Source organism: Rhinichthys klamathensis, unplaced genomic scaffold (assembly GCF_029890125.1).
Source record: "Rhinichthys klamathensis goyatoka isolate OS25496 unplaced genomic scaffold, OSU_Roscu_1.1 h1tg000422l_1, whole genome shotgun sequence".
Classification (NCBI taxonomy): domain Eukaryota; kingdom Metazoa; phylum Chordata; class Actinopteri; order Cypriniformes; family Leuciscidae; genus Rhinichthys; species Rhinichthys klamathensis.
This window is the reverse complement of record NW_026606920.1, coordinates 85,494-108,742: the sequence shown is the minus strand read 5'-3', so window position 1 is coordinate 108,742 and position 23,249 is coordinate 85,494. Positions and strand designations below refer to the sequence as shown.

The following is a 23,249-nucleotide window of genomic DNA, read 5'->3' as shown; positions in this document are numbered from 1 at the left end:
ACATTGGTGGTGGTTGAGGAGATTCCCCCTTCCATGTAAAGCGCTTTGAGTACCCAGAAAAGAGCTATATAAATGTAACAAATTATTATTATTATTACTCATCTATCAATCATCAGTTGTGCAAAAACAAGTGTTTGAAACTTTTGATATTTTTTATGAATAAAATAATTAATGAATAAAATGCAATATCTTTTTATTTTTTTATTTTTTTTTTATCATACAGTTGTTACACGGATGGATGTAATGGTTGTGTCAAATTGATTAAAAGTGACAGTGAAGACTTTTATAATACAATACTGAAAAATATATATTACTTCCCATTAACATATTAAGCAGCACAACTGTTTTCAACATTGATAATAAGAAGAAATGTTTCTTGAGCAGCAAATCAACATATTTGAATGATTTCTGAATTATCATGTGACATTGAAGACTGGAGTAATGATGCTGAAAATTCAGCTTTACCTTCACAGGAATAAAATGCATTTTAAAACAAAATATTAAAATAGAAAACAGTTATTTAAAATTGTAATAACATTTGACAATATTACTATTTTACTTTTTCTCTTTAACAAATAAATGCCGCCTCGTTGAGCATGAGAGACTTCTTTCATAAACATTACAAAAAATCGTACAGACCCTAAACCTTTGAATGGTAGTATACATATGGCTGTTTTAATCACTCTACACTTTATTTTTGAAAAGGGGGGCTTCATATCAGCAAAAATGTTTAAAGTTAAGATTGTTGCTGCCGACTTTTGCATCAAATAGTCTCTTTGTGTCTTTAATTCGAAGTCTATTTCAGCTTATGTACTGATTGTTAATATGGCATTTAATAACATAAATGTGAAAATATGTCAATTTGTAAATAATATTTCCCTTCCAGTTTAATTTAGTTTAAATCCCAGGTATCTCAAATTAATTACCTCAGATTTTAAGTTAGGTCATGAGAATGCTCCACTCAGGATTACATGATTATAAATCAGCAAGCTACTTTCTTCTACCTTATTCTAACGGCCTTGTGAAAAAGCGGTAATGCGTCTCAGATGACCACTTGTGATTCAATGGCCCTAGACGACTCTTAATACCAGCAGATCAGTTAATACTCTTCTCATTCTCATAGAAGCTATTATTCTCACTTCCTTTACACTCATTTTTTGCCTGTTGATTTTCTTTAAGTATCTAATTTCTTTTCTTTTTCTTTCTGTTCTCCCCTGTTGTCTTTAGCTCCTTTCTCAGATTTCATGGCTACTCATTCTCACCGTTCACTCTTTGCTATTGTTATTCCTCGTTTTTCTCTCAGACTATGATATCTCTCTTTTAGCCACACAGAGAGAAGGAAGAGCATAAAGAGAAGCGAGGTGAGGCAGATGCCTGCACTGCCTCGGGGAGGCAGAGACGAGTTGGCACGAGAGGAGCAAGTGTCTAGTCGGAGGGTGAGTCACTACAACATGCTTCCTGCATCACCGACCATTGATCACATGACGTAATCTGCATCATCACAAGGCGTGTGAGTCTGTGGTCAGGTCTCTCCCACAAAACATCATTGACATGATTTAGTGGTATCTGAGGATATATAACAATACTCTGCTTGTCATATCATAAATGTGAGTCACATGAGAATATTCTCATAATCTACTGATGAAATTATTAAATGTCCAGTTGTTGAATAAAGCTCAATATAGAGTTTCTGAAGTATATTTTCTGTTCATTTTTCTTTGTAGATATTTAAGGACATTCTACTGATAAACTAATGAATAAATAATTCATCTGCTCATTAGTGTACAGCTCTTTCTTTCAGCCAGTACATTAGGCTAACTAGGCAAACGATTAAAGGATTATTAGGAACACCTGTTCAATTTCTCATTAATGCAATTATCTAATCAACCAATCACATGGCAGTTGCTTCAATGCATTTAGGGGTGTGGTTCTGGTCAAGACAATCTCCTGAACTCCAAACTGAATGTCAGAATGGGAAAGAAAGGTGATTTAAGCAATTTTGAGCGTGGTATGGTTGTTGGTGCCAGACGGGCCGGTCTGAGTATTTCACAATCTGCTCAGTTACTGGGATTTTCACGCACAACCATTTCTAGGGTTTACAAAGAATGGTGTGAAAACGGAAAAACATCCAGTATGCGGCAGTCCTGTAGGCGAAAATGCCTTGTTGATGCTAGAGGTCAGAGGTGAATGGGACGACTGATTCAAGCTGATAGAATAGCAACTTTGACTGAAATAACCACTCGTTACAACCGAGGTATCCAGCAAAGCATTTGTGAAGCCACAACACGCACAACCTTGAGGCGGATGGGCTACAACAGCAGAAGACCCCACCAGGTACCACTCATCTCCACTACAAATAGGAAAAAGAGGCTACAATTTGCAAGGGCTCACCAAAATTGGACAGTTGAAGACTGGAAAAATGTTGCCTGGTCTGATGAGTCTCGATTTCTGTTGAGACATTCAGATGGTAGAGTCAGAATTTGGCTTAAACAGAATGAGAACATGGATCCATCATGCCTTGTTACCGCTGTGCAGGCTGGTGGTGGTGGTGTAATGGTGTGGGGGATGTTTTCTTGGCACACTTTAGGCCCCTTAGTGCCAATTGGGCATCGTTTAAATGCCACGGCCTACCTGAGCATTGTTTCTGACCATGTCCATCCCTTTATGGCCACCATGTACCCATCCTCTGATGGCTACTTCCAGCAGGATAATGCACCATGTCACAAAGCTCGAATCATTTCAAATTGGTTTCTTGAACATGACAATCAGTTCACTGTACTAAAATGGCCCCCACAGTCACCAGATCTCAACCCAATAGAGCATCTTTGGGATGTGGTGGAACGGGAGCTTCGTGCCCTGGATGTGCATCCCACAAATCTCCATCAACTGCAAGATGCTATCCTATCAATATGGGCCAACATTTCTAAAGAATGCTTTCAGCACCTTGTTGAATCAATGCCACGTCGAATTAAGGCAGTTCTGAAGGCGAAAGGGGGTCAAACACAGTATTAGTTTGGTGTTCCTAATAATCCTTTAGGTGAGTGTAGATCCTAATATAAATATATTCTTATATATATTCTAAATATTTTATAACTACTTTCATTAATAACACTTAGAAACATTATGTAATGCTTATATATGCTATATGTTGGTAATATAGATTATATATTTAAAGTATGTTTACATTGGTAAAATAATTGAAAGCTAGATTTCATATTTCAGGTTTAAATGTCATCACCAGAAAATATATTTAGGAGACTTTGAATTCCATTTTTACTTTCTGAGATTTACCATTATCTATCATGGAACAAAACTGGTGCCACATAATTAAACTTTTAAAACCAACTAACAAATGTGTTTTTCTTTTTGCAGAAACAACTGGAAGACTACCTTAACAAGCTGCTGAGGATGGCAATGTACCGAAAATACTACGCCACCGTAAGCTCACACTTGATTATAGAGTTCAGGCCCTGATGTAACTCACGTTGAGTTATCTTTAATGAAGCAGCAGCGTGAGGATCGATATTACAGATGGAGACTGTGTGTCCTGTGCGTGTTAATGCGCAGCGCTTTCTCTCAGCTCAGTGCTATTCCAACAGCTTTAATCAAGGACATACGTAATTCTCTCTCTCTCTCTCTCTCTCTCTCTCTCTCTCTCTCTCTCTCTCTCTCTCTCTCTCTCTCTCTCTCTCTCTCTCTCTCTCTCTCTCTCTCTCTCTCTCTCTCTCTCTCTCTCTCTCTCTCTCTCTCTCTCTCTCTCTCTCTCTCTCTCTCTCTCTCTCTCTCTCCCTCTCCCTCTCCCTCTTCCTCTTCTCAAATTCCCTCTCTTCCTCTTTAATACCCCCCGAGGGTCAATATAGCTGAGGATTTAGTGTAACTTCTTTTAATTGAAGCTGTGTCTCTGTCTCACTAGTTTTAAGCAGAATTGTTTCTCTTTTCCAGATGGAGTTTATTGATATAAGCCAGTTGTCCTTCATTCAGGACTTGGGCCCTAAAGGCTTGTATGGACACACTCTTTTTGCTTTACTGTTTTATTATTGTCTCACACTGATCAGTTTATTCATTTTATGTTGAAATATATTGCATAAAGTAAATAAAACTTTATTTAATTAGGCTTTCTGAATTCATTTTTTTTTAATATTTATTGATTTATTTTTACATTCTGACAGTAGTTTCAATTAAGCACGTTAAGCATAAATACTTTAATGTGCAACACATTACCATAATGTGTCAGGATGTTTTTCTGGATGCGTGACTGACAAATCACAAATGTTTCCATGATGCATAAATGCCAAAAGTCATGAGAATTTGAGAGTGGAAATGCTTGTCATGAAAATGTCACCATGAAAAAATATGTGATGCTCCTAAAATATGTAAAAATTTTTGCAACATCTATTATCTCATTTAGTATCTGAAATAGGACACAAAGTTCTTAATGGATTTCATGATATTCACCCTTTAACTCACTCATACAAACCTGTATCTTTCAGAGAAGGCATTGTTTATAAAAGGTCAGGAGGTCACCGTATACCAGGTATGAACTGCTGTGGCCGCAATGAAGTCTGCTACCGCTGGTCCAAGAGGTAATTACTCATAAAACAAAAAAGTCTATTGCTGATTTCTTTAAGGAAATCACAAGAGCAGATGAAATGCATTCATGCTGTGAAGCTGTGCTCTTCACTTTGAGCTTTAACATTTGTGAGACACTCTTTAAAAGCAGTGTTATCTGTGAAAATACACAATTCAGATAGAGCGGGCACCCGCACACACACACACACACACACACCATAAAGTCTCTTTGAGCCTAGCAAGCTGTTTATCTCTGCTCCACTGATACCATGCTACGTTCGTTCTCTGATTAAACTGACACTGTATCACTGACTTTCACTGCTCTCGGTATAATAATGCTTTAGAGAAGCATACTTAAGGTTAGGTTTGACCTTATGGTTGTGATGGAGTCTAATGATGAAATCTTTTGTGTTCTCTGTTTAGGTGGCTTGTTGTGAAGGACTCTTTTCTGGTGTACATGAAGCTAGACACTGGTGCCATTTCATTTGTCCTGCTGGTGGACAATGAATTCAGCATCAAAATGGACTCCAAACAGACAGAGACCAAGCATGGAGTGAGCATTGAGAACCTGTCCAGGTGTGTTCACTTAATCTAAAATTTAATGTAACTTATATATGTCTCTCTCAGCTTGTAGACAATTTATTTTTGTTTGTGTCTTGTGCAGGAAACTAGTTCTGAAATTTCATAGCTACAGACATGCACGGTGGTGGGGTCAGGCCATTGAAAGCTTTGTCCGGAAACATGGCAAGGCCTTTTTAAGGTCCCACCGCTTCGGATCTTTTGCCAGGGAGGAGGAGAACATACCGTCTAAATGGTATATTTAATCTAAGAGTTCACCCAAAAATAAACACATCATTTACTCACCCTCATGTCGTTTCAAACCTGAATGACTTTCAGGTCACAATGGGTTTTTTATTGTCCATGCAATGAAAGACAATGTGGTCCAATGTTATACAGTTGAACAGTCATACAGCTTTTTAACGACATGAGGGTGAGTGAATAATGACAGAATTTTCATTTTTTAATGAACTTTCCATTTAAGACAAAAACAATGTCATGTTTAGCTTTCTATTTTACCCTCTACTCTGTGATATCTGACAACTAAAGAAAAAGAAATTCAACTGTCCAGGTATGTGAATGGCAAAACCTACATGGAGGATGTTGCAAATGCGCTGGAGGAGGCCAAAGAGGAGATCTTCATTACAGACTGGTGGTATGTACTCGCTGTTTATCCTTCTAGAAGAAAACATGTTCAGGCTGACAGATAGTCTTGGCCCAACTCACACTATTTGTTGAGCCAATGTTGCTATCTCATACTGGACAGATCGCTTCAACGAACAGAACAGTGTTTTGATAACTTCACAAAGTCACCGTGTTTGCATTTTTCTGGGAAATCAACCCCTATAAATAGTTTGTGTAGTTGTGTGTGATTGGAGAAAGCACATGGCGTACATGTATTTGTTTAGGGGGGACCATTGTCAGTCCATGCTCATTTAAGTGAGACAAATCATGGCCAGAGGATTTTTTTTAAAACTCCTTCCTTCATAGTTCTTTGTATAAGTTTAAATCGGGATAGTCAACTAGGATACTCTTGTTTAGTGTGCAATGGGGATGCAAGAAAAGAGCCACAGTTAACTGTCAAAGATTGACTGGATTGATTATTATCTTCCATGAATGAAAAATGCACTCTTTAATCTGATATGAAATCGTATTTTGTTTATTTCTCTTTGTTTGGTAATGCTCTGCAGTAGCGTTGCTATAGATATTACGTGCCCACATGCAGAATTTGTGGCAGTGGATCAGGGGCTCAGAGTGGGAGGTGTATGCTATACAGCAAGACTGGTATCTCTTACTTTACTGGTGTCGAGTTTCAGTCTTCCTTATTTAAAAAATATCACTCCTGGAATAGACTCAATGGTCTGATCTTCTGTGTGTGACGGAGCAGGTGGTTATATAAAAAATCGCTGCCTATTTAAATGTGTTTTTGATGTAGTTGTACTTGTAGAATATTAAATATTTAAACATTGATTTATGTCTGCATGAAAACTATTTTATTGGAATTCACTATAAAAATTGAGCCAGATCTAAATGTGAGTTTGCAATTAATTATGACTTTGACTATTACAACTATTCCCTTTGCAGTTAAATATGACATATGACTATTTCCTTCCTAAAACACTTGACGACTTGGCACTTGGTTGAGCAATTATATTTTATTTTACTTTTTAAATTAAATTACATATTTTTTATGAATGATGTGCACAATGATACCAGGAATGTGTATTAAAAAAGTAAGCTGTGTCCATTTTGATTTTCATGTAGATTTTAAAGTAGGTATGCTTGTGCTGCAGAATGTTGTATCTATGATTGTGTTTGTAATGTGCAGGCTGAGCCCTGAGATCTTTCTGAAGAGGCCTGTGGTGGAAGGAAATCGCTGGAGGCTCGACTGCATTTTGAAGCGCAAGGCTGTAAGTCCTCTTGACACTACTCTGGTGCATTTGTCCCTGGTGCCATGCTCACAAGAATTTAACATGTATGTGAAATGCAACACACAAATATGTTTCCAGTTTCAAAGTAAGGTTATATTTATTTATTTACTTATTCACTTATTTATTAACTTATTTCATTACTTTAAAGACCCCCTGTGGTGAAAATCAAGTTTTTTTTATTGTTGTTTATGTCTATTCAGTGTTTTTAATATGCTTTAAGACAGACCATGTGCAAATTCATAAGTCAGCACCATTGCTCAGTATTTAATCCTTAAAACTGCAGTGAAAAAAAGATGGTCTCAAAACCGTGGTTTGAAATTGCCGGTGTTTCAAGGTGCTCTAAGCAATGTTGGGTGTCGTCACTTCTTGTTGACGTTCGAAGTATTGTCAAACAAAACGGAGGCTAGCTTGACCCTGCCTCCTCCTCATCCCGTCCCCTCCCCCTCCCTTGTGTTGGTTAGGCGAACACGAACGTCCATTTATAAAAACAAAAAAATGGATTTACCCACCTGTCCAGCAAAAACAGAGCTACCTGAATGTCGGATTGGAAGCCCTTCTGCCGGCGGAGTTCTTGCCACCTTTCGAAGGCTTTTCCAATGTATATTCGGGACTTTGCACGTTCCTTATCCTTTTCCCTCTTCTTTGCAATTTGTTCATCATAACGTCGTCTCTTTGGTCGTGTGTCGGCCATATCAAACTTAAAGAGAATATAATTCTAATTTCTCTCTTCATGCTTCTCTCCTCCACACCCCCATTCATGTGTACGCACACTAACCCCCCAAACCCCACCCCCAAATCCTTCGTGTCGGTTATTGGCTGGAACACTGTTTGTTTTGTTTCGTGGTGCGGGTTGGCCCAGTTTGTTTTTGTTGCCGTTTGTGGAGCCTGGGGTGTCTACAGAGACTGCGTTTTTTTACAGTGTGTTCAGGGGACAGGCAGCTAGCGGATTGTGAGGAGATGTTTGCTGTATATGACAAAAAAAAATTCGGCCTAAAAAAACGTGTGACATCGCTTAGAGCCCCTTTAACTGCTATGAAGCAGGGGAGTCTCGAGAAGCCAGGTTATCCCGGGATATTTTTTGTATGAAAAATCGGGTACATTTGGCAATATAGCGTGTGAATTATATATATGATTGATGTGTATTACGATGTTATGATAAACCATGTGCCTTTCTCCACTGACGTTCTAAGTTGTTCAAAGCGTTTGTAAGGATGCTGATTTTTAGAAGGCAGCTGTCTGACCCTGAGATGGTTAACAGGAACATGATTCGTGTAACATTAGCAACACATTAGCTGTTTGATAACAGTCAAACAAAAGGCTAATCATATTAATTACCGTTATGTGTCTGACTTTGTAAAGAGTGATACATAAAACGTATCGCTATTCTGATACATCTAATTGTAGAGAGGCGGGGCTCATTTGCATATTCATGAATCTGCATATACTAAAGGAAGCAAGGGTGTAGAGTTACATTCAAGCTATTTTAAGGCATTCATAAAACTTTTTCACGTGAAAAACATTTAAATATGCCATTTTGGTGATCAAAGATGAGTTTTAAGGGATAAGATTGACTATAGGAGGACTTTGACTTTTTATTTATTTATTTACTTTTAGCAACAAGGAGTGAGGATCTTTGTTATGCTGTATAAGGAAGTGGAGCTGGCACTCGGCATCAATAGTGAATACAGCAAAAGAACACTAATGCACCTTCATCCAAACATAAAGGTAAGCTGTGTGTGACTTGTATCTGCTTTTGCATATCTCGTGACATCTTATTGATTATAACTCTTCCTCTCTCTTAAAGGTGATGAGACACCCTGATCACATGTCCTCCTCTGTCTACTTATGGGCACACCACGAGAAGATTGTAGTCATCGACCAATCAGTTGCTTTTGTTGGGGGAATTGACCTGGCGTATGGCCGCTGGGATGACTGTGAGCACCGACTGACAGACGTGGGAAGTGTAACACGTTCTGTTGCTCAGGCCATAGAGCAGGTTAGGGACAGCATCATCATGTCCATACAAACATGCTTAATTTGGCTGCATTATTTGTGCCACACCCATGAATGACACACCTAACTTACTTTTTTGGCTTTGAAGTTAGAAATGAAAGACTCTGATTAGAGGTTTCTGCTAGTTATAATGAAGTGGAATTATGTCTGTTTTGGGACTCAGGGACTGAATTCATCCACACCCAAGAAAAAAGTGTCCACCAGTGGAAACAGCAGACAGTCGATGGTTGGTGACTCAGTGGACCTGCCCAAACTAAAAGGCATCGGTCGCACTCGCAAGACACGTTTCAGCCTGTACCGTCACATCCAACGTGGCCTTCATCATGCTGACAGCATTAGTAGCATCGACAGCGCGAATAGTAAGATATTTTACTGCGACTAACCTGCTCAAACTGCAGCAACAATACAAACTGTGTTTGCTTCTTTTGTGTGATGTTCTCTGAGTCTGCTAATGACTAATTCCTTTGTGACCTTAACAACCAAGAAAATGAGAGATAGTTCACTGAAACATGAAAATCATCATTGTGTACTGGTTATATTTTTTTCCATTTACAGTAGTTATAATACATAGGATTGGACTGGACTGTCACCTTTGCTAATAGATTTTCAGTTCCACATCCCAATCCTTTTTAACCAATCACCAGGGGCCGTATTCACAAAGATTTTTATGTTACCACTAGGAGTACTCCTAAATCGCACTAAAATATTTTAGCTAGGAGTTTTCTCTTAAAAGTTATTCACAACGCCTTTCAGACCTACTCTTAGTAAGGAAAAATGACGACTCCTAAACTAAGAGTGAGTCTTCGTTGCTATGGATGACGTCAATTCTCATGCACGAGCTTCCTCGCAATGATCACGGTGATTGGTTGTTAGATGACAGGGCCATCATGCGGAACATAACACAGACGCAACAAATCATGGAATTACGACATCTAAATATGTCTGTGTCCTACACAAAATAATAATAGTAATGTCATCGAAATGCATATGTTTGTGCATACCCCAGTGAAGTGTAATTCTAAAAAGGCAGAGAGAGAGAAAAAAAGGCGTAAATTAAATTAAATCAAGGTAGCCTACCCTAATGAAAACAGCCACTTGCCTAATAATGAAAAACGACACTTGCATTAACACTTAATTTGCATTAACACATTAATTGACATCCTATTAGCCTAAATAGACTAAGGAAATGTTGCTCCTATTGAAGTAGCCTAATGTAATAGTTGGATGACGGTGGATTATGAACTCGCGAAAAGAAAGCCCAACTGGACGCAGGATCAGTGTGTTCACACCGAACGCGAATAGAGCGTCAAATACGAGTCTATCGCGTCTAGTTAGACGCTTGAACATTCGCTCGAGTTCAAATTTTTCAACTTGCGCGGAAGACATTCGCGGCAAACGCATCGCCCAATTCGCGTCAATCGCAACGCCCGGCGCGAATGATACGTCTATTCGCGTCTTTGCATTGACTTTGTATGTAATCTACTCGCGCAAATAATTAAATTCACGTTCGGTGTGAACACACCATTACTGCTGCTGGCTCAGTTGTGTTTTAAAAAAAAAAAGATAAATGGAAAATTCGCCACTGGGATATCAAGCAAAACACACAGGAGATTTGTTTGCAGATCAATGCAGCATTCCCGCTTGTGTTGCGGACCCCGGACGACTGCGAGAGGCGGTGGTATGCGCTACAATCCTTTGTGAATTGGTCTTAGTGAGTTAGGAGTCCTCTCCACTTCTTTTAAGCTGTCCCAGACTTAGGTGCTACTTTTAGGGCTAAAATGCTTCGTGAATTACTCTTAGTGAAACAAATTAGGAGTCCTAAAGTTAGGAGTGACACGCCCATTATTTTTAGGAGTTGCTCCTAAATTCGCCAGTTAGGAGCTACTTTTAGCCTTAAAATTCTTTGTGAATACGGCCCCTGAGCTGTAAATGCCATGTAACTAGTTAATTTATCTGGAACCAAATAAAAAGTACATCATACACTGAACAAAATTATAAACGCAACACTTTTGTTTTTGCCCCCATTTTTCATGAGCTGAACTCAAAGATCTAAGACTTTTTCTATGTACACAAAAGGCCTATTTCTCTCAAATATTGTTCACAAATCTGTCTAAATCTGTGTTAGTGAGCACTTCTCCTTTGCCGAGATAATCCATCCACCTCACAGGTGTGGCATATCATGATTAGACAGCATGATTATTGTGCCAATTCATGTGTGAAAGTGATTCTTCATGCTCCCTCCCTACCATTCTTTCACAATTTGAGCATTTGTCATTCTGGAATATGGCCATGATGTGTCTTCCTACAGTACATGGCTTTTTTAAGATATGAAAAGCTACACACTCCACTAATTAGGGTTAGAAGAACTGTTGCCAAACATATAGCATACTAGAAACATAATAATCAATGCAATGATTGCATATTTTTTATTTTTCTGGCCGGGGTGTCTGGGTGTGTGCAAATATTCCCAGTCCAAATTGTGTTATATCTCTAGACTGTCTGGATCAGTAAATCATGCAAAAAGGTCAAAATTGTGTTACTTGTCAGTGTCAGTCATTGTGGTTCTTGTCTCTATATTTTCCCTGTCTGTTGGTTGTGCTGTGATGCTTATCCTCTCTGGCTGATACTGTAGGTGTTGCTCTAGACACCCTGCCCCGGCTCGAGCGAGTGACCCATCATTTTCTTGGTTTTGCTCTCTCGGTTTGTTCTCCCTGCCATAGAAGACGCACGTATAGATCGGTTTGCAGTCTGTCTGAGAGAGGATTAAGTGCATTTGAGACTGGCTTAAGACTAGACATCAGAGATATGCTTTAATGGAATTACTTTGACCTTGGGGTAGATTTCATTTGTCGCTGATTCTAACACCAAAGTCACATTCATTTGCCATTAAGATAACCAATCCTTTGTTTCCCACCAATTATTAAGTTTTAGATTATGGAGTGATCCTTTTACTTCGGATAAATCTAAAATATTACTACACATGCAGTGGTTTTTAATGGCATGCATGTTTGACATGGAAAATAATGGCCCAAATGTGTCAGTAATCTGATGTTTGTTTGGTCTAATCAGATGTCAGTCATTTATTTATAAACAGATCTGTAACAGTAATCTGTTTTATTAACAATTTTATTTGCAACGTACATATTTCAGCTTATACAGTAGGGTTTAAAAGAGATCACTCTGAAAAATTATAAGCATCAAACTCTTTTATTTTAAACCTAAATATATATAAAAAATATTACAAGTAAATCACTGTCTATATTTAAACTCTTTATGAACTATTTTGTTTTAATTTAGACACTATTATTTATATTAACCTCTTTTGTATTTATATTTATTTTCTAGTTATTTTCTAGCCTTCATTCTCTCACATATTGTTTATTTGTGTACAGTATGCCTTTGGTTTCTCTCTTCATGAAAAAAAAAAACCCTTTTCTATTGTAGCTGAGTAAAATTAGTAGATTTGAAAGTAACTGTCATTTATTACAAAAGATCTTTCGTGTTTTGATGAGTTTTGTATGTCTTGTGTGTGCAGAGAGTGGCTCAGTGCACAGTCTTCAGACAGGAGTGGGAGAGCTGATGGGAAACACACGCTTCTGGCATGGAAAAGACTACTGCAACTTCGTCTACAAAGACTGGGTTCAGCTAGACAAGCCTTTTGATGGTGAGCCACACGTTTACTGCCTGGCGGCTTTTGTTTTCTTAACTTCAAAGATCATTAATCTGGGTTATCCAAGGTTAATTGTGTAATTAAACGCAGTCTTTTCCATGCATTTCAGATGTTTACGATCCTGCTTTTTAACACTGTGCTCGACTATAGATTTTATTGACAGGTACACAACCCCCAGAATGCCCTGGCATGACATCTCCTCAGTGGTGCATGGGAAAGCAGCTAGGGATGTGGCCAGGCACTTTATACAACGCTGGAACTTCACCAAGGTGAGGGATTTACCACCCCTGTGCTTGGGCCATGACCTGCACAATTTAAATTTTGTTTATGCTTGACAGCCTTCTGAATTCCCTTTGAACTTCTTCAATATAACTTTAAGGTCTGACATTTGATGAAGCATTATTCGGTTCTGTCACAATAAGGACTTTTTGCTTTTAGATAATGAAGCCAAAGTACAGATCACTCTCCTACCCATTTCTACTGCCCAAATCTCACACCACAGGCAATGATCTGAAGTACCAAGTGCCAGACTCTGTCCAGACCAAAGTCCAGGTGAGAAAGCATAATTTCCTGTACATGTAACTATTAGAGCATTGACGCCAGGAACATTATGGGTTTGATTTCCAGGGAACACATATATGCCTGCTGATAAAAAGAAAATGGATGCCTTGAATGAAAACTAAGTAACTTTGCCATAAATGGCAATAAAAATGCCCATAAATGTAAATGGTCTCTTAGGTTCTGCGGTCGGCAGCAGACTGGTCTGCGGGAATCAAGCACTACGAGGAGTCCATTCATAATGCCTATATTCAGGTCATTGCCAAGAGCAAGCACTTCATCTACATTGAGGTACACAATTTCCCTTTCACACTGTCTGTGAGCATTCACTGATATGCTTCAAATGTGTTGACAAGCATTGTAGTTATGTTATAAAACAATGTTGACATTTCAGTTGCTTCATATTATTGATGAATGGCACACCGCAACGGTTATCAGAGCATATCAAGGGAGGTGCCAAGAATGATTTAGTGGAAATTCTGGAAGAACCATGTCTTGGATATTCACAGAGTAAAACATAATAAATAAAATGTATACAATTGAAAATGCATTTTAAAAGAACTGAAGAGAATAATAATAATGATAAAAGAAAAGACAAATAATATTTTCTTTAGCTCTGCCTCTGAGGACATGATTTAATTAGGGAAGAACAAAATCCTGGATACTACAGTTATGTGGGAAAATTAGATTTCATTATTATTTTTTTGTAAAGGAAAAACACTAAAAGTTGTGTTTATGGCACATTCAGTAAAGCAAAAAATAAATAAATAAATCTAGAACTTGTTTATTTATTCATTTATTAAAAGAACATCACAGTTTATGCAATCAAAGCAAAGTAGTGACAAAATGATGACCAATTAGTGGAGTCTGTTTTTTTTTTCAAAGGGGAGGCCCACTGTCTAAAATTCATGCCACAAATAATGTAGGCTATGTGATTACAGAAATGTGCCATTATTTGCCCAAGTCGTGGCCTAGCAGAAGTAATTATGCAACTATTCGCCTGACTCAGGAACAATCAATTCAGTTTAACAGGCATGTTACAGTTTTCTTGTTTTGTTTCGTTTCAGAACCAGTTCTTCATCAGCTGTGCCGATAACAAACATGTTTACAACAAGATTGGTGATGCCATTATTGAGCGAATTATCAGAGCTTACAAGTAAGTGTGTGAATCCTAAAGCATTAACACTGATTGTAATTCATCACCATTCACTGGACCAGTGGAGTTTAGTAGTTTAGTGGAGTTTTTGTTTTTAAAAAAAGTAATAATCTTGCACATTGTAACTAAAAAGTGTTTTTATACATTTTAGCATAAAGGCCTACTTCAGTCATGACAACTCAGCATTTATTAGTATAGTGCATGGAATGCACTGATGCTGAGCAAATACAAGGATTTGTTCAGTTTAGGTGAAAAAAACCCCGACTTAAAGCAACACCAAGGAACTTTTCCTCAGCGGTCGCCCTACAGGTTGGAAGCGGAATTGTCCATTACCGCTGTCGTAAATAATTTAGCCTACCGCAGCCTACGGTCGCACGGGTTGACTAGCTTTCGTGAGGCACACTCGCAAGGTCTCTCGCTCTCTCCCTCTCTGCCGGGCTCGCGCTATGTATGTTATGCGCGCAGTATGTTCTGTCTCGCATGCGCGCTCTAGATTCCGGCAGATTTGAACTAATTTGCGGGCATCAGGGAGACGCTATAGACTTGGGATGTCTGCAATGGCCATAGACAATTTGAGGAAGTGGTGGGGGAAGTGACGTATGCCATAAAGCAGTCGAGTTTTGTAGTTCTTTTTGTGCTCGGGTTACTACCCGAAACCCGAAGTTACATAGTGCGAGTAAAAGCGATACAGACCACGTCAGGCTATGGCTGACGTGTCATTTAACCTATTGTAAGTCGATGTACCATCACAAGGGTCTTGGAAATATATTATGAAGGTTGAAAAGTTCCATAGTGTTGCTTTAAGGAATCAAGGCACTGCAAGAAAACTAGAGAGGACGCCTAGCAGATCTCTACAGGTGTATTGGCTACTAGCTTTAGGAGAATCATTCGGGACAGTTTGACTGAACAATGGATTTATGCTTTTAAGAAAATTACAGATCATTTTATGAAATTTTTTCAATACAACAAAAATAATGATGTGAAATCCAGAAGCAGTTAGGTTTTTTAAAGGTAATGAAATTTTAATTTATAAAATTATTTATTTAAAAATAAAAAAGATTTCGATTTTATGTTAACTTTTTTTAACCCTTGTGCATCAATTAAAAAAAAGTAATACACATAGGTCCACAGTGGACAAAGATGTCTGTGTCAAAAAACTGTCATAAAAAGTTGAAGCCTAGGAGCACAGACTTAAAGGGGTGGTTTAGGATTTTGGACATCGGGCCTCATTTCCAAGTGAGCCTGGGTGTTATTTATCAGTGGAGACAGTTTTAAAAAAATTTCATCCAGTCCTTCCAGTTACATAGTTCGGCGGTGCTAGGCTCTCTATCGGTATCTGCTAGCCTGCCATTAAAAACAGTTTTACCCACTCCACAGTACACCAAAAGCAAATAAATCATAACGCCAGATTATCGATGTAAATGTCTGTTGAGAGAATAATGTTAGAAATCAAAGTACTCTTGCATCTCAATGATCGCATTACATTTACAGGAACTAGTTTCTCAGCAGCGGCGGAATTTTACTTTACTCCGGTTAGTAGTACTGCACCGAAAAGTAAACACAGAACAGAAGCGCACTACAGTCGGGACTACCTGTACTACCTCTCTCTACCTCTCTCTCTCACTACCTCTCTCAGTTGCCTAGCTAACTTAATATCACTCCGCCACTGCTGTAGACTGTGCTAATAAATACAGTGAACAAAGTATAACTATTGCAATGCGATGAAAGGGTAGTTTGATTTCTAACATTATTCTCTCAACAGACATTTACATCGATAGTCTGGCGTTATAATTTATTTGCTTTTGGTGTACTGTGGAGTGGGTAAAAGGCTAGCAGATACCGATAGAGAGCCTAGCACCGGCGAACTATGCAACTGGAAGGACTGGATGACATTTTTTGAAAACTGTCTCCACTGATAAATAACACCCAGGCTCACTTGGAAAATGAGGTCTGATGTCCAAAATCCTAAACCACCCCTTTAAGTTTGGTCTCATTTTAAAGAAGACCCTTGGCAGATTATTGCTGTAAAAAGTAAAACCAAAAAAAAAAAAAGTTAGGTACCGGTATATATAGGTTTAAGTTTATGAAATGATTTATGAACATTATTTTATATAAAATTTATATTTTATGAAACATGTTGAACTCTAAAACGGCTAGAAAATCAAAGGCATAAATCTAAACAAGTTGTGTTCCAAATTTGAGGTTTCAGTAATATTTTGTTTGGGCGCAGTACCACATTTTCCCCATTGGTTGCCATTATGTTTCAGTAAAACTCCACTGGTGCACACAGTGGTTGGAATTGTTATTTGCAGTAGAGTTTTTCTCTCTCAAATATTACAATCACGCACAAATTTTTTTTATAACACACATTCAAATCACACTCTGACATCCATACCAACACACCCACACAATTATCGCTGCATAATTTATCCAATTGGCTCTATAATATCCCGAAGCAGAAAACAGTAATAAAGCGAGTATTTGCTTTAAGGCCAAACCTGAGAAAATGGCACCATCTGGTAAGAAATAGTAAAAAAATTATAATTTTGAAGCCTTTCCAACAGAATGAAAGCCTCTTAACAAAGATTGCATCATTTTGTAGTTTAATGGCCAGTTAAATGGCCCTGGGATTAAAAATGGCAGTTTTAATGGGTTTCAATGCAGACATTTTTGTCCAGAAAATGGTGCTGAGTGGAAGTATTTTGTGAAATTGTAAAATTCCAATAAAAATAGTAATACACACCTGTGCCAAATGTTATGCAGTTAGCATAAACACAGGCAAAGTGATAAAAAAAAGAAAAGAAAAACTGAAAAAGACAAAAATGCCCATAAGGATGCACAAGGGTTAATAGATCACCTATAATTGCAACTGAATTGTGTATGTAATTTTAGGTCCCATTTACAAGCTTAAAAATTGTATAACCAGATTATCATGTTAGGTGGTCTTGCCCCACTTAAAAATAGGTGCTGCTTGACGCCCCTACACATGCATATCAACACATGCAAGCAAACCCATCTTTCCTGTATATATCAATATTACTATTAGTATAGCATAGCTTAACTTCTTCAATGAAAGCATGTGAGATCAACAGTAAATTACCACCTTCTCCAATGCTAATGGAGTCCTGGCAACTGTCGCTCCCTGAGAAGTATCTGATTTACAGGAGGCACGAGTCTCTCGCCGCTGCTGTCACGCATGCAGGCTCAGCTGCAGTGACAGGCCTGTCTTTAATGCGCTCTGACGGCTAATGAGAAGCTAGCACCTGCCACTGCACCGATGTGAGCCAGACACGGGCAGTGGGCGAGCCACTCTTCATTTAGTCATTCCAGGCATTGCCCTCAATACTGAAATACTGCGCTGTTGTGTGTGCTGCAACAGTGTTGGCATGTGCTCTCTGGGAGAAGAGCCATTCGTAATGACTGTATAATTATGGAGGCAGCACACAGATTGAACTCAAAGATATGCTGCTAAAGAGAAATGGGTTGGAAAGGATGTTTTACCATTCATTTCAATGGAAGTGAGGGTATATGATTTAGGAATAAGCATATGTGCGTTTACACGGGTGTATTGGGATTGATGTTTGCTGTAATTTGTCACAGGGAGAATAAAAAGTTCCGTGTGTATGTGGTGACTCCCCTGCTGCCTGGATTTGAGGGAGACATTACCACAGGTGGAGGAAATGCACTCCAGGCTGTTATGCATTTCAACTACAGGTAGGAATCAAATCGTTACTGTGCACGTGTCTTTGAGCAAAGAAAGGGCAGCACAGGTCACACACACGTTACGTTACATTATGTTGGGCAGTATCCAAATTCAAAACATTTGGGAAGGATAGACGGGGAAAAAAAACTTGAATCTGATCTATGGCACAGAAACAATTTTTACCATCCATTAACTTTTGAACAGTACTTTGTAATTTTTGTTTTCAATTTATACTATAACAACATGTATTTGCAACACGTTTCATTTTTGTATTGTGTTGCATTTCATAGTTGAAGAAAGAAAAGTAATGTAGGATGGGACTTGATTGTTTTCATCAGAATTTGATTAGGTCATGTAGATGTGAAACATAATATACTATGATTCTACAATATTATTTTCCCTCCCTAGAATACTATTAAATTACATTTTGATGAAAGAAAATGTTGTTTTTTCTTTCTCTCTTTTGAATAACATTTCATTCCCAGACGTCGATGGACATTTATTAGTTACAGCAATACACGTGGTTGATGTTGTCTTGAAAACCAAATGTGTCATGCACACTGAGCCTGACTTGACTGTCTGTTTCAGTTTCTGCAGTGTCATTCATAAGTGCACAGCAGTAGTTGGTTTCCCATTGATGCATTTAACGCTTCTTCTTTAGTGAACTCAGACACATTCTCTCATCTCCTCCCCTGATTAAACTTTAATGAGTCTGACAACACGCTAAGCAGCTTCACAGCTTCTTTCAACTATATCAGAGAGGAAGCACTGATCTACGAGACAAACCTGCTTTCATCCTGCAGTCAGGCATATTCATCCTCATCTCAACGATAACCTTCCAATATCGCTCTCTGCATATCATTTGGATGAAAGGAGGCATTTGTCAAAGAAAATTGTAAATGGCGCTGATGTGAGGATAATGACCCGCGTTAGACAGTGCAACCTTTGTTTCCAGTGCCAGCTTACCAATTCATTCCATTACACATAAAAGACACAGCCAAGTGTAAAATACTTGTTTCACTCGTCTGGAAAATAAATGGAAATAAGCAGTGTTTTAAACATGGAAAACTGCTGCAAGGTTTATTTACAGTTTTGTTTTTGTTTTTTTAACAAGTGCTGGCAAGAAAGCTGGCTTACTGGTTTATAAGCTTTCTTTTTGGAAGATACCATGGTAACCGACAGAAAAATGTCAAGTCATTGAGAGAACACAATGAGCTGCTATAATATATTGATAACATTTGAAAAACCATTTGTTCTCTACCTAATCATGGACTAAATGTCTATTTTTTTTAGGACCATGAACAGAGGAGAGTTCTCCATAATCACTCAACTGAAGAAAGCAAGTAAGTCTGATTGTTTCTCAATCTCTCTTTCTGTGTGTCGGATGTTAGGGGAGGAGTGACATGATGATGTGATTGTGACATAGTTTAATGTGAACCTGACTCTGTGGTGGCAGGGAGTTCTCTTCTGTGGTTTACCACAACAGTGCAACATGTAAGACTAGTGAACAAATGTTTCGAAATGTGCCAAATGGTTCCATAAATACAGTAAGAGAATGACAGCAGTAGGACTTGTGCCAATATTGAGTTGGGGTGAAATTTATGAAGCTGTTGTGCTAAACTCATGGAACACCCAGTATTTGTAATGGCAAAATTGTCTTTTTCAACAAAAATACAACATTAGAAAACAAAAACAAGTGACGGAATACAGAGAAGAAAAAAACAAATTTGTTCTATAATGCATGGTTGTTTTTTTATTGGAGGAGAATGTTTTTTTTTTTAAGTGATGATAATAGTATCCGAGGCAATCCAAAGCAAATATTTCACAGTTGAGTTGGGGTGTGCAGTGTTGTACAGTCCGAATTTCACCCGATTCTCTCTTTACACCCCCACAGTGGATGACCAATGGATGAACTACATCTCGATTTGTGGTCTGAGGACTCATGCGGAGCTGGAGGGCAGACTGGTGACTGAACTCATCTATGTTCATAGCAAGCTGCTCATCGCTGATGACAACACTGTCATTATTGGTAAGCTAACATTATTACAGTTTGCTGAAAGAAATAATTAGCTTTTCTCTGTAAGTGTTGAGTAACTCACTGAGCAAGTGCATCATTTCTTTATGGCTAGAGCCTTATACTCCCCCTTGTGGAACACTGTGGTACATCATTTGATTTTGAAGTGTAGATGGTAAGGCTTGAGAGACCCATATAATCATTGATCTGGCAGCTAAATAGCTGGTTTTGACATTTGTCAACTCATTTGTCATTTCCCTAAAATAATGAATTTGGAATGAGGTCAACAGACTTTTGTGTCCAAAAGAAGTGAGTTTTAATGAGGAAAACATTGTGGTCTGTGTATTTTACACATGACTGCACTGCCAGATGTGGAGTTATTGACGTTTGCTCGGCAGATCTAAGCTAAGCCCTATCATCATGCTTCTGTTTTCTTACATGACTGAAAGACATATCACATTTGTCAAAAAAAAAGTTCAAATAATACTTTGTGTGAGGAGCGGAATAAATTCATAAAAGATAAGCGTGTTGTCATTTTAGATAAAGCTTTAGATTTCTGCAGAAGATACAAGAAATCCAATGAGGAAAGCCATAGATCAGGAGGAGGCAGACGGGAACATTTAGCCGCATACTGAAATTGAGTTATCTCTGATTCTGTAGGTGGAAGATTTGTGTGCTATTGAATTAAATGCCTCGAGATCCAATCACGTATAAAACAATGAATCAAATTGAATCGCAGAGTATTAAAAAAATCTTGTTTTCTTGCCTCTGATTATTATTTGTCCTGATATGTTCGATTAAGCGAGTCATGATCCGTGTGCGATTCCTTTAAGCAAACCCGCAGTCGAGCACATAGTGTCTTCATAGTTATTGCTATTTATGATACAGCTCAGAATTATTTTGCTTTGTCTTGCGTTTTAATGCTACTAGGCATATTTAATAGAATTTTTTAAAGTTTTACCAGGAATAATTGTAATAATTTTGTCATATTAATCAATTTTTTAAATATATTTATTATTTAAATTTTATTTTAAACTGCTTTATTTTTAGTGTCATCAACATAAGCAAAGTCTAGTTATTGTTTATTCCTTTTCTTGTCTATTTTTCATTCAAATTTTTTTTTTTTTACAGGCTCTGCCAACATCAATGACCGCAGCATGTTGGGGAAGAGGGACAGCGAGGTAGCTGTGATTTTTGAGGACTCTGAAACAACGGCATCAGTGATGGACGGTCAAGAGTACCAGGCTGGCAAGTTTGCTCTGCAGCTCAGACTGGAGTGCTTCAAGTAAGATCTGATGGAACGTTAACCATCCTAGTGTTAGCAACACAACTGAATCACAGCTAAAAGTCTTTGTCTTTCCATAAACCAGAACCATTCTGGGTGCCTTTACTGATCCAACCATTGATGTCAGTGACCCCATCAGTAACGGATTCTACAAAGACGTCTGGATGAGCATCTCGGCTCGGAACGCCACCATCTACGAGAAGGTGTGTGTGATTCCTCGAGTCTTTCTCCACTCGCTCCTGGGCATGTAACGGAATTAAGGATGGCTACTTTCCATCTTCCTGTTACATAGAACATGTGAATTATGATTTAGAGGTGTTGCTTGGTCGTTTGTCAGATTATTGAGGTATTGCACTCAATCACCACTGAAACTCTCAGACTCAGACTTATGGCAGGCCAGTAATAATGAGGCTCAATGGAAGGAGAGATTCTTATTCCGAGCCATCTTATTACACTATTGTAGGCTGGCAATGTGAGTTAATACCTTACGCATATCAGCCACACAACCAAATGTTTCACACATACAATTAGGAAGCTTTAGTTTGCTCTTAAAGGTTTCCATTCCATAAAATTCATAACCAATCCATATTTTTTATTTTATTTAAAGGTTTAGTAAAAACTGATCTATTTATTATAATGACCTCCCATTATTATTCACAGAATAAATTAATTGTCAAATATTTCTGCGCATTTCTACAATGGCATCACCATCAGTAACCTAGATTTGCATAATAATAGACAATTTTTCATATAAATACTAAAAAAAGAAACTGCACAACAAAATTACTAATTTAGCTTTCATTTATTACTTTGTTTAAAATTGCAGCTTTATTTCAGGTAGCAAATGTTTTTAATCGTTTTAATTAACAATAACAACACTGGACCACTTTTGCCCATAAAAATGTCATGAACATTTAAAAAAAGAATTTGTCACCTGTGCTGCATCGCCAAATACAATGCGAGCAGCAAAAAACTGAGGACTTTTGATGTGGTGGCATTGCAGGTTTTCCGCTGTCTGCCCTCCAGTCTGGTGAGGAACAAACAGGAGCTCTTGAGTTTCCAGTCCAAACCAGGTCTTGATAAAGAGGAGCCTGTCAAAGCTCAGGAGCTACTGAAGAAGATTAGGGGCTTCCTGGTCCAGTTCCCTCTGGACTTCCTCTGTGAGGAGAATCTCATGCCCTCGGTGGGCACCAAAGAAGCCATGGTACCCACTGAGATCTGGACCTGATGGCACCAAATCAGAACCACAGAAAAGACGATCTGCTTCCAGCATGAAGGGGATACAAATCACTGTGGTAGACGAAACTTTGTTTGTGAAACGCCACACCAACCAATATGAAGGAGTAAAGGATATTAAGACAAACTGCCTTAATATGACTTTCGTCGTGGAAGAAATGGACAGCTTCATATTGTTTTGTACCTTTTATCAATGTTATAAATGTACATAATGATATTTTATAAGCACAGTGATTATTATATAGCGATTTTACTATAATGTATAAATGAAAGTCGCCTTTCTGAGATGCCAAACCAAAGGGCTTTTAAATAAATAATATAATTCTAATGTACATTTGATTTTTATTGATAGAGTTGGCTCATTTGTAGAGGCACCACTCAAAATGAAGGGCAAAATGGAGAGTGGAAGCCTTGTCAGAAATAATTTTGTCACTGCGGCCCATTCTTGAGCACGGTGTCCCCAGTGGAAGCGCATCCATGACAGGCTGAGAACAGTGATGTGTGTTTTCTGTCTGGTGAACCTGCTCTTAGGCCGAGTCTGCAGAGGCTTTTACTG

The 23,249-nt window shown here is 38.2% G+C and overlaps 1 protein-coding gene across 1 annotated transcript in view; it reads left to right on the top strand.

Annotated features, from left to right (window-relative positions):
* The window catches only part of pld1a (phospholipase D1a), a 29,910-nt gene extending 6,887 nt beyond the window's left edge, over window positions 1-23,023 (top strand). Inside the window, exons 5-26 of the mRNA XM_056235539.1 lie at window positions 1,325-1,436; window positions 3,373-3,438; window positions 3,943-4,001; window positions 4,491-4,583; window positions 4,993-5,145; window positions 5,234-5,383; window positions 5,699-5,782; window positions 6,956-7,037; window positions 8,673-8,783; window positions 8,863-9,054; window positions 9,235-9,430; window positions 12,607-12,735; window positions 12,892-13,010; window positions 13,180-13,293; window positions 13,480-13,590; window positions 14,367-14,455; window positions 18,056-18,169; window positions 19,452-19,501; window positions 20,053-20,187; window positions 21,304-21,457; window positions 21,543-21,660; window positions 22,461-23,023. Coding sequence (XP_056091514.1) covers window positions 1,325-1,436; window positions 3,373-3,438; window positions 3,943-4,001; window positions 4,491-4,583; window positions 4,993-5,145; window positions 5,234-5,383; window positions 5,699-5,782; window positions 6,956-7,037; window positions 8,673-8,783; window positions 8,863-9,054; window positions 9,235-9,430; window positions 12,607-12,735; window positions 12,892-13,010; window positions 13,180-13,293; window positions 13,480-13,590; window positions 14,367-14,455; window positions 18,056-18,169; window positions 19,452-19,501; window positions 20,053-20,187; window positions 21,304-21,457; window positions 21,543-21,660; window positions 22,461-22,685 — 2,656 coding nt within the window. The 3' untranslated portion in view covers window positions 22,686-23,023. The remainder of the gene's footprint in view (window positions 1-1,324; window positions 1,437-3,372; window positions 3,439-3,942; window positions 4,002-4,490; window positions 4,584-4,992; window positions 5,146-5,233; window positions 5,384-5,698; window positions 5,783-6,955; window positions 7,038-8,672; window positions 8,784-8,862; window positions 9,055-9,234; window positions 9,431-12,606; window positions 12,736-12,891; window positions 13,011-13,179; window positions 13,294-13,479; window positions 13,591-14,366; window positions 14,456-18,055; window positions 18,170-19,451; window positions 19,502-20,052; window positions 20,188-21,303; window positions 21,458-21,542; window positions 21,661-22,460) is intronic.
* The last annotated feature ends 226 nt before the right edge of the window (window positions 23,024-23,249 follow it).